At 55.6% G+C, this 9844-nt stretch overlaps 1 protein-coding gene across 9 annotated transcripts in view; it reads right to left on the bottom strand.

The window, feature by feature from the left end:
* Nucleotides 1–505: 505 nt before the first annotated feature.
* Nucleotides 506–9844, bottom strand: part of CHST15 (carbohydrate sulfotransferase 15) — a 69555-nt gene continuing 60216 nt past the window's right edge. For 7 of the 9 annotated variants that reach the window (XM_060171110.1, XM_007519680.3, XM_060171114.1 and 4 more), the window contains 3 exons: nt 6919–7075; nt 4930–5077; nt 506–2502 (listed from right to left, as the gene is read on the bottom strand). In XM_060171110.1, the coding sequence (XP_060027093.1) occupies nt 2312–2502; nt 4930–5077; nt 6919–7075 (496 nt within the window). In that variant the 3' untranslated portion in view covers nt 506–2311. The remainder of the gene's footprint in view (nt 2503–4929; nt 5078–6918; nt 7076–9844) is intronic. The other 2 variants (XR_009544615.1, XR_009544614.1) reach the window with 2 other exon arrangements.

Below are 9844 nucleotides of genomic sequence, written 5' to 3'. Positions count from 1 at the left end.
GGAAGCCCTGTCTGTGGCCACTCAGCAGGACACCCTCAGCCCACAGAGCCAGCCACCCAGGGGGGAGGGGGTCTGAGTAGACAGCGGTGCCCCTCTTAGAGGCTGCACCCCTGCCCTGTGGGGCCTCTGCATCTTTCCCAGAGTCACGAGGGAAGGGAGGGCACCAAGATGGGGGTGATCCTAGAATGCTGGTTCCCAAGTGGGAGGTTTGGCACACAGCACAGGGGACATCAAGGCAGACTGGCCCCCTGCACCCCCACCATCCAGAACCCCAAGCCTGAGACACACACACCCACCACAGTGGCAGTTGGGGACACTGAGACCATGACAGGGACACTGCCAGTGGTCCGTGGTCTCCCCCAAGCCCCAGGGCCAGCCGGGCTCCTTGGACAAACCCCAGCCCTGGAGGACAGATGCCCACCTGCTTCCCATTCACCTGGGCACAGGGGACCCCAGCACCCCCCACCTCACCACTCCAACGGCGGTGAGGAACCCACACTCTGGGTACCGGCCTAGGGGCCCCATTTAATGGCGTTAAATAGACAGAAGGACAGACGGTGTGGCTGGGGCCACATGACAGCTGAGTGCAGACCCTGGCTTGGGGCAGAGGCTTCTCCACCAGGCGGGAGGACGCTCCGCTTGACTTTGGTTTCAGGGTGACGTCCCTGGCCTGGAAAGGAGAAAGCGAAGGCAGCAGACCCGCCCTCGCCCTTGGGTGCAGAGTCCTTGCAGGGGGTGGGGGTGGGGGCTGTGGGAGGGGTGTGGGGGACTGCCATGGGGGGGAGGTTTGTGTATAAAAAGATCCAAGTAAGAGACCAGATACCAGTGGAGGGACTAGGCGACACTTCTGTAAGAAGCAGAATGGCACACACACCGAGCACATGCCCAGGGAGTGTCAGCAAGTGGGTGACTGGGTGGTGAGGGGCCAGACGGGAGCTGGGGATAGGGTATATGGGCAGGGGCAGGGGGCTCCTGTGAGCTGAGGGGCAGGGCACCCACTCTGGGGACACACACACACACACACACACACACACACTTCCTGCAAATAAATATGTGCACACACGATGAGGCCAGGCTCCCTCTGTCCCTGAAAGTGGTAACAGGGACACACAGCCACCGAGGAAGAGGAAGAGTCGGCCTTCCAGAGACAGTGAGTCTGGGGTGCAGGGCTGGCTGCTCCCTCCTCAGCCCCTGCTGTCTCTTTGCAGGTGGTGGGGGCCTCACGGGAAGTACCCTGACACCCCCAGAGTGTGGAGATGGTCTGGGTAGAGTAAGCTCCTGGGCGTTCTTCCATCTTCACCCATCATGTCCAAGACGAAATGACCACAAGCCCATCCGAACTCAGCCAAGCTGCCAAGGGGACCAGAAGGTTCCGGGTCCAAGCACTCTCGCCCAGCACTGCCAAGTTCAGCCCAGTTCAGCTTGGGACTGTGCTTCTGAGGAGGGATCCCATGCAGGGACTCGGGGGGGCAGGGTGGTTCCGTCTGGGGGAGCAGAGCGGAGGCCAGCATGCAAGGTGCCAGAGCCCAGGCCTCAAATGCCTGCCAGCTCTCAGATGAACCTGAGGACGTGCGAGTGTTCCAGTCCTTGAAACCGCTCACTCACTCCAGGCATCCAGGGCAGAGGTCTCTTCCAGTCCAAAAAGGAATTCGCACCCTAGACATCAAGGCTGTGGGCATCTGAGGAGGTGCAAGGGGTGGCGAGGGCCAAAGTCCGTCTGAGACACTTCCCTGTGAACAGGACACAGGTCCAGCAGGGCGACGGGATGGGGGACGGTCCCAGAAGGCTGCACTGCTGTAAATGAACTCTTTTCTGTCTTTCTTTCCATCTGAAGATCTGACTTTAGAATCAATCAAAAGGAGAAACACAAAAGCCTGAGAGGCTCTGTTTCCTCCCCTGCACCCCCACTCCAAATAAGGGGAGTGGTCTCAGAGAGAGAGCTTAGAAACTGTCAGAAAAGGTCCAGTTCAGGGGGGAGCTCTCAGCCAGTGCCTGGGATCCCCCAGATGGGCTCTGCAGAAGGGAGGTGCAGCAGGTGGGGGGAAAGATGCTTCCCTCCAGCCTCTGGCCCTGCCTGTCAGCTACTCCCCGGGCTCCAGTCTCTCTCACCTGCCACACCAGGTGCAGAAGGGAACTGGGAAGAGTGGTTTTGGGGGCCGTGTGTGTGGGGTGGCACAAATATCCTCACTGAGAAAATCCTGGGAGGTGGGGAGGGAGACTGCTGAGACCCCAGGTCCCTCCAGGCTGGGGGTAAGCAAGGCCTGGGGGTGTCAGGGCCATGGTGGGATGGGGGGGAGGCCAGGCCCCCGCCTCAGGTCTGCTTCCAGGCAAAGGCCTCATCAGCCAGCAGCTGCACCAGCCGCTCATTGAAGGGTCGGTAGAAGTCACGTAAAACCTTCTGAGTCCCCGGCCACATGGGCCCCAGGCTACGGTCCTCGGGGCGGCGGGCGTTGGATGCGGGGCTCTTGGTGATCAGGGCTTCCTGCTCCCTGCTCAGGGGGCCTGCAGGGGGAAAATGGGTCTGTGAGGTGGGAGAGGGGCACATGCCCAGAGGACAGTCGGGACTCCCCTGAGGACAGGTGCAGCACCGCCGCTGCCAGGGGGATGCTCTGAGTCCCGCCCTCTCTCATTAATAGTATTTCTTTAAATAACGAACTTGGGGGAGGGGTTCAGGTCCTGGAACATGATGGCAAAGAAGGACCTAGGTGAGGGGTTAGAGTGTCATGTGGAAAACTGAGAGATGTTACACATGGACCAATTACTGTATTTTACTGTTGACTGTAAACCATTAATTCCCCAATAAAGAAAAAAAATCACTTGGGGGTCAGGCAGAGACACACCTGGCTCAGTGCACAGGTTACCACCCGCAAAGACCTGGTTTGAGTCCTGGCTCCCTCCCTGCAGGGGGGAAGCTTTATGAGTGGGGAAGCAGGGTTTCTGGTGTCTCTCTATCTCCCCCTCCCCTCTCAAATTCTCTCTTTCCTACCTGATTAGTAATAATAATAAAATTGAGGGGGGCTAGGTAGTGATATGCACAAGGACCCAGGTTCAAGGTCCAGTCCCCACCTGCAGAGAGGAAGCTTCCAGAGCAGTGAAGCAGGTCTGCAGGTCCACATCTATCAATCTCTAGCTCTGTCTCCTCCCTCTCAATCTCTCTCTGTCTCTTTTGTCTCTCTGTCTCTCTGTTTCTCTGTCTCTCTCTCTTTTCTTTTTTGCCTCCAGGGTTATCACTGGGGTTTAGTGCCTGCACAATGAATCCACTGCTCCTAGCAGCCACTTTTTCCATTTTACTAGATAGGACTAAGAGAGGAGGGGGAGACAGAGAGGAGGAGAGAAAGACAGACACCTGCAGACCTGTTTCACTGCATGTGAAGCGACTCCCCTGCAGGTGAGGAGCCGGGGGCTCGAACCTGGACCTTTGTGCAGGTCCTGGCACTTCATGTTATGTGCATTTAACCCAGTGTGCCCAACACCCTCAATTTCTCTCTATAATACCAAAATGGGGGGGGGAACCATCAGGAGCAGCAGATTCATCAGGCAGGCACCAAGCCCCAGCAGTAACCCTGCTGGCGATAAAATATTATTAATAATAATGATGTAGTTATTTCTTTGTTTATTTATTAATCTGGACTGAGACAGACAGAAGTTGAGAAGAAAAGGGAGATCGGGAAGGAAAGAGAGAGAGACACCTGCAGCCCTGCTTCACCATACCGTGAAGCTTCTCTGCTGCAGGTGGGGGCTGGGGGCTTGAACCTGGGTCCTTGCGCATGATAGCATGTGCACTCAACCGGCCACCACCACCGGCCCCTGGATGATGACGTTGTTTGTGGGACAAAGAGAGAGCTCACTGAGGGCTCAGGTTTTGTAGGACTTGTTATTCCCATGGCCCAGGTCAAACCCTGGCACTACATGAGAACACCAGGGCATCAAGGGACGGTCCAGTGTTATTCTCTCTATCTCTCTCTCATTTTCTCGTTTTATTATTTTTAGTGAAACAGAGAGAGACCAGAGCCCTGCTCAGCTCTGGCTGATGGTGATGTTGGGACTTGAACCCGGGACCTCAGAGGCAGGAAAAGTCTTTTTGCATAACCATTATGCTATCTACCCCACCCACTGCACTAAATCTTTCACAAAGTGCCACCCAGCTCTCTGGGCAAAGACATTTTTGAGGTGTGGGGAGGGGCAGCCCCCCAAGTCCCAGCACTCAGGTCAGCAGCCACCCAGCCTCAGGGTCCGAGCATCACCACTCAGGAGGGCGGCACGGCCTGTCCCTTCCCTCCCTCTGCAGGACTATTGCAACCCTCACCCTGACATCCTGCCCCCCTCCAGGCTCCACTCACAACTGTTTCCTTCCAGAAGAGCCCCTCCCCCCGCCACCCAGCTGGCTCCCCCATGTCCCCATGAACCTGCTGTGGTGACGTCACCTCCCCCAACTCCATCCCACCAGCCGGGACTTCCTCCCTCCCTGCACTGGACAGAGGCTTCCAGAAGCGGCCGTCTCTTCCTCCCCAGGAACCCCAACACCCCTAAGCTTGTGTGTTGCGTGGCCCCCATCCCCAGCCAGCCTGCTTCCAACTCAATGAGTGTGTCCATGATCAGTCCAGTTCTCTGAGTGCCCTTCTGTGCCATTCTGTGTTTCGTTAATGTTCTTTTTATTTCTTTATTTACAAGTGACTGACAATTCATTCAGTTCAATTCCCACCACCAGAGTTCCATATCCCCTCCCTTCCCAATCCCTCCCTTAGAAGTCTTCCTATTCTTTATCCCTCTGGGACTATGGACCAAAGCTCTTTATGTTTGTGGTTCATTTGGGAGGTGGGGGAGCCAGAGCCGCACTCTGGTACATGCCAGGATGGAACCAGACCCCTCTGGCTGTGCGGGTTACCCCGAGGCTCTCCCTGCCCGCCCGCAGGCCCACAGCCTCCTTACCGAGCTGCAGGAAGTGGAAGACACGGCTCATGGTGGCCCTGACACTGGCTGCGTGCTCCTCCAGGCGCAGGATGAGGATCTGCTCTCTGTGGAACACCGTCAGCCAGTCCAGCAGGTACACAGCATACAGTCCCACCTGCAGCCTCACCTGGGGGGGGGGGAGGGAGTGTGAGGCTCCTCAGGGGCCCCTGCGGAAGCCAGACTGTCCACCCCGGGTATGTCCCCTGGTCCCCATGAAAGAGCAGGCTGAGTGAAAACTGAGATGCAGCCTTGGCCAAAGGGGGTGCACAGGACCCCCCCCCCACCGACGGCCAACTGAGATCTACGGGCTCTGCTTACGGCCTCTGAAATCTCATCTGGGGGAGGGCAGGGTGGCCCTGCACACTTGTGATCATGTGTGAGGACCCCGGTTCGAGCCCCCGCTCCCCACCCTCAAGGGGACGCTTCATGAGCAGTGAAAAAGGTCTGCAGGTGTCTGTCTCCCTTCCTCTCTATCTCCCCCCTCCCTTCTCAATTTCTCTCTGTCTTATCAAATAAAATAGAAAGAAGGAGAAGAAAAGCCAAAAATGGCTTCCAGAAGCTGTGGATACAGGCACCAAGGCCCAGTGATAAGTATGGCAGCAATTAAAAAAAAAACACTTAGTCAGTTGGGGTGACAGCATCAGGGTTATACAAAAAGACTTTCCTGCCTGAGGCTCTGAGGTCCAGGTTCAATCCCCAGCACCACCATCACCAGCTGAGCAGTGTTCCTCTCTCTCTCTCTCTCTCTCAAATAAAACAAATTTGGGGCCAGGCAGTGATGCCCCCTGTTCAGTGCACATAGTATGAAGCACAAGGATCCAGGTTTGAGCTCCCGGCTCCCCAGCTGCAGGGGCGACCTAAAGCAGGTCTGCAGGTGTCTCTCTTTCTCTCTCCCTCTCTATCTTCCCCTCCCCTCTCAGTTTCTCTCTGTGCTATTCAATAAAGTGGGGATGGGGGGAGCCACTAGGAGCCATGGATTCGTAGTGCCAGCACCAAGCCTCAGTGATAACCCTGGAGGCAAATAAATAAACGAATGAAAATTACACACTCACACACACACACACACACACACACACACATGATTTATATAGTAACCATCCTAATCATCCCTCTCCCAGCTTCACACACCCTCTGCATTGGCTAAATAGCTCACTTGGATAGCTCGAGCCTGACCCCATCAAACTGAAGTGAGCTTCTGTGCTGTGCTGTGTCTGTTTGTCAGAGAAGAAGGAGTCTGGGGCCCCGTGGTGAATGAGCACAGCTGGGGATTGGGGGGGTTCCCTCGGGGGGTCCCTCCCACAGCAAAGGAGGGAGGCACGTGATTCAGCCCTTTCTCCCACCAGTCTGCCTCCCGCCTGTTTGTCTGTCCAGCCTCGAGGGAAGTGGGGAGTGGGAGGGTGGTTCAGGATGGTTTCCTCCTGCCCCTCGAGCCCCAGCACAACATCTGGGTGGCTCCCGCTCCTGCTCCCCACCCTCAGCAGTGGTGAAAAGGGAAAAGGAGAAAGCAGAGAGACGGCTCACCGGAGTAGGCCGCACACCTTGCCATGAACACGGCCCAGATCAGAGAGCAGGCACCACGTGGGAAGGCCACAGCACCAAGGCAAGCTCCTAACTTTGTTGCCCCTCTCTCTCAAAGTAAACAAGCAAATAATACAGTTGCCCGGGGAGCAGTGACTCTGCCGGCGGTCAGTCCTAACTGCCAAGACCGGAGCCTCACTAGCCGGTGACTTTCCTCCACACACCCCATTCTCTGCAAGGAGGCACTGAAGGGAGCAGCAGAGAGAGCTGAGGACCTGCCATGGGGCCTTGGCTGGGTCGCCCACCCTGCTCTCCCCGGGGGACACACACAGGCATGGCGCCCACCCTGCTCTCCCCGGGGGACACGCACGGGCATCGCGCCCACTCTGCTCTCCCCAGGGGACATGCACAGGCATGGCGCCCACCCTGCTCTCCCCGGGGGACACGCACGGGCATAGCGTTGTTGAGCGAGTTGTTGTAGACGCAGGCGCGCAGGGTGGACTCCAGCAGGCAGCTCTCAAACAGCTGCAGGGCCTCCGTCACCTTCTCATGGAAGTCCTCTGCCGACTTGTTAGAGATGGCGAAGTACAGGTAGTCGGAGTAGAGCCTGTGGGGGACGGACAGAAAGCGCTCAGAGGGAGGACAGCAGGCACAGCATACTCCCCAGGCTCCCTGAGCTGCTGGGCCCCACACCTGTCTACACTTGCCCTAGAAAGACCACCAGCTGTTCTCGTCGAAAATCATCCAAACAGCCCACCACCTGCAGAGACAGGAGGCCCACCCAAACGTCAAGCTCCTTCCCTCCCCCCAGCTCCCCTGCCAGAGGCAACAAGAAGAGCCAGGGGTCCCTGCAGGGGTGGAGCACAGGACTTGCAAGCAAGAGGGGCCCAGGCTCCATGCCCGGCACCACCCACGGCTAGAGCCGAGCCTGCATTTTAAAAAAAGAATCTCAGGCACTCTGGTCCAAAGGACAAAGAGAGAAACCCCAAAACAAAAGGAGCATCTGCTGTCCTCGAAATGTTACAAGTCTGCGTGAAATTCCTGGCTTGTTCCCCAGACATTTGGAACTTTAAAAAAGTAATAATAATAATACAGGAAACAGAGTACTGCACCTGGTGGAAGGCACACGTGGCCATGAGCAAGGTCCCGGGTTCAAGCCCCAGGTCCCCACCTGTGTTGGAGGATGAAGCCCACTGTCCTGGAAAGTCCAGGACATTGTTTCCATGAGGTCCAAGCGGGTTGACCCCAATTCTCCCTTCAGGTGGAGACAAGGGCAGGTCCCCCAACCTCCTGAACTAATGAAGGATGGACCCTCCTGAACTAATGAAGGATGGACCCTCCTGAACTAATGAAGGATGGACCCTCCTGAACTAATGAAGGGTGGACCCTCCTGAACTAATGAAGGATGGACCCTCCTGAACTAATGAAGGATGGACCCTCCTGAACTAATGAAGGATAGACCCTCCTGAACTAATGAAGGATGGACCCTCCGGAATGGGGGCTCCCTTCCTGCACATGCCTCTCCTCTCCCCTTAATACAAAGGCCATGAACTACTGTACATTTTACGTGGCCTAACTTGAAAGCCACCAGGTATGTTCCTGCTCAACTACTCCCCCTCCTCCCCTCACCCTGAAGTGCCTGTAATTTACCCCTGGGGAACTCTGCACTGGGAAGCTTGTGATCAGACCTTGTGTGGTGACTTTCTACTTGTGACCAAATAGTTTGCAGGTGAAAATGCGGCTCTGCATTGTGCTGCTCTGCATTGTGCTGCTCTGGGTCTGGGTCTCTGAGGACCTTGACCATCTCCCCGTGCAATGAGTATAATCTGCCTGCTCTCTCTCAATAAACAAGTCGCCCACCTCTCCGAGGCCACTCCCGGAGCTGAAAGAGTCTGTGATTCTCTCCACGCACATCACCCCCTGACACACAGAATCCCCAGGGGCCGCTCTGACCTTCTGTCAGTGGCCAGGGGGCCGGGGGACCCAGAATGAAAGCCTGCACACCCGCAGGACGGAAGGCTTCACCAGCAGTGGAGTGTTCGGCAGAAGTCTCTCATCCTCCCTCACTCTCTCTGCTTTCTCTCTTTCTTTATGCTTCGTAGAAAAGAAAAGGGGAGTCGGGCGGTGGCGCAGTGGGTTAAGTGCAGGTGGCGCAAAGTGCAGGGACCGGCACAAGGATCCCGGTTCGAGCCCCCGGCTCCCCACCTGCAGGGGAGTCGCTTCACAGGCGGTGAAGCAGGTCTGCAGGTGTCTGACTTTCTCTCCTCCTCTCTCCATTTCTTTCTGCCCTAGCCAACAATGACCACATCAATAACAACAACAACAATAATAATTTAAAAGGCCAACAATAGAGAAAATAAATAAATATAAAAAAAAGAAAAGAAAAGAAAAAGGACAAAAAAAAAAAAAAAAAAAACCAGTCACCCAGAATGGCAGAACCATCGTGCAGGTACTGGGCCTCAGCAATAACCCTGCTGGCAAAGTAATAACATAAAATATAATAAAGTAAGGAGCCAGGTAGTGACGTACCCAGCTGAGTACACCTGTTACCATGCATAAGGGCCCGGGTTCAATCCCCTAATCCCCAACTGCATGGGGGAAGCTTTGTGAGTGGTGAAGCAGGGTGGTAGGCGTCTCTGTCTCTATCTCCTTCTTCCTTCTTGATTTCTCTATGTCTCTATCAAATAAATAAAACCAAACACTAAGTACACACACGAAATGTATCTTTCTAGACTGGACAGAGCTATTTTTCTGCACATACCGTGGGGCCGCCCCACAACCTCGCAGCCATACAGACACCCTGGGCTGCTGAGGCCAGGCTGTCGCAATAACCCAGACCGACAGCCCTGCTCCCCAGAGGCGGCCCCTGTTACCAGTTCCTTATCTATCTCTCCCCAGAAATGCTCTACTTAGTTATTTTACATTAAAAGCAAAAACCTTGGGGCTGGGCGGTGGTGGTGCATATAAAAGCATGCACAAAGGCCTGGGTTCAAGTCCCTGGTCTCCACTTGCAGGCGGAAAATTCCATGAGCGGTGAAGCACGGCTGCAGATGTCTCTCTTCCTCTTTCCCTCTCTATCTCCCCTCCTCTCTCAATTTCTCTCTGTCCCGACAAAATAAGTAAATATTTAACAATAAAACATAAATGCCAACAGAGTCTATCGGATGGGGCCAGATATCACACCCGACGTGTATGTATTCTTTCATCACTGAGACCTCACTGCTGTTCCAGGTAGGGAGGGAAGGGCCGAGAGACAGAGGGAGAAGTGGAAAGGAAGTGCTTCCTTGGGGGCAGGGGGGCTCAAGCCTGGCTCATGCACAAGTCAAGGCCGCGCACTGCCCCAGTGAGCTATCGCATTGGCCCCCTTCGTCAGCGC

This window comes from Erinaceus europaeus, chromosome 14 (genome assembly GCF_950295315.1).
Source record: "Erinaceus europaeus chromosome 14, mEriEur2.1, whole genome shotgun sequence".
NCBI lineage: Eukaryota > Metazoa > Chordata > Mammalia > Eulipotyphla > Erinaceidae > Erinaceus > Erinaceus europaeus.
This window is presented reverse-complemented; position numbering and strand designations above follow the sequence as displayed.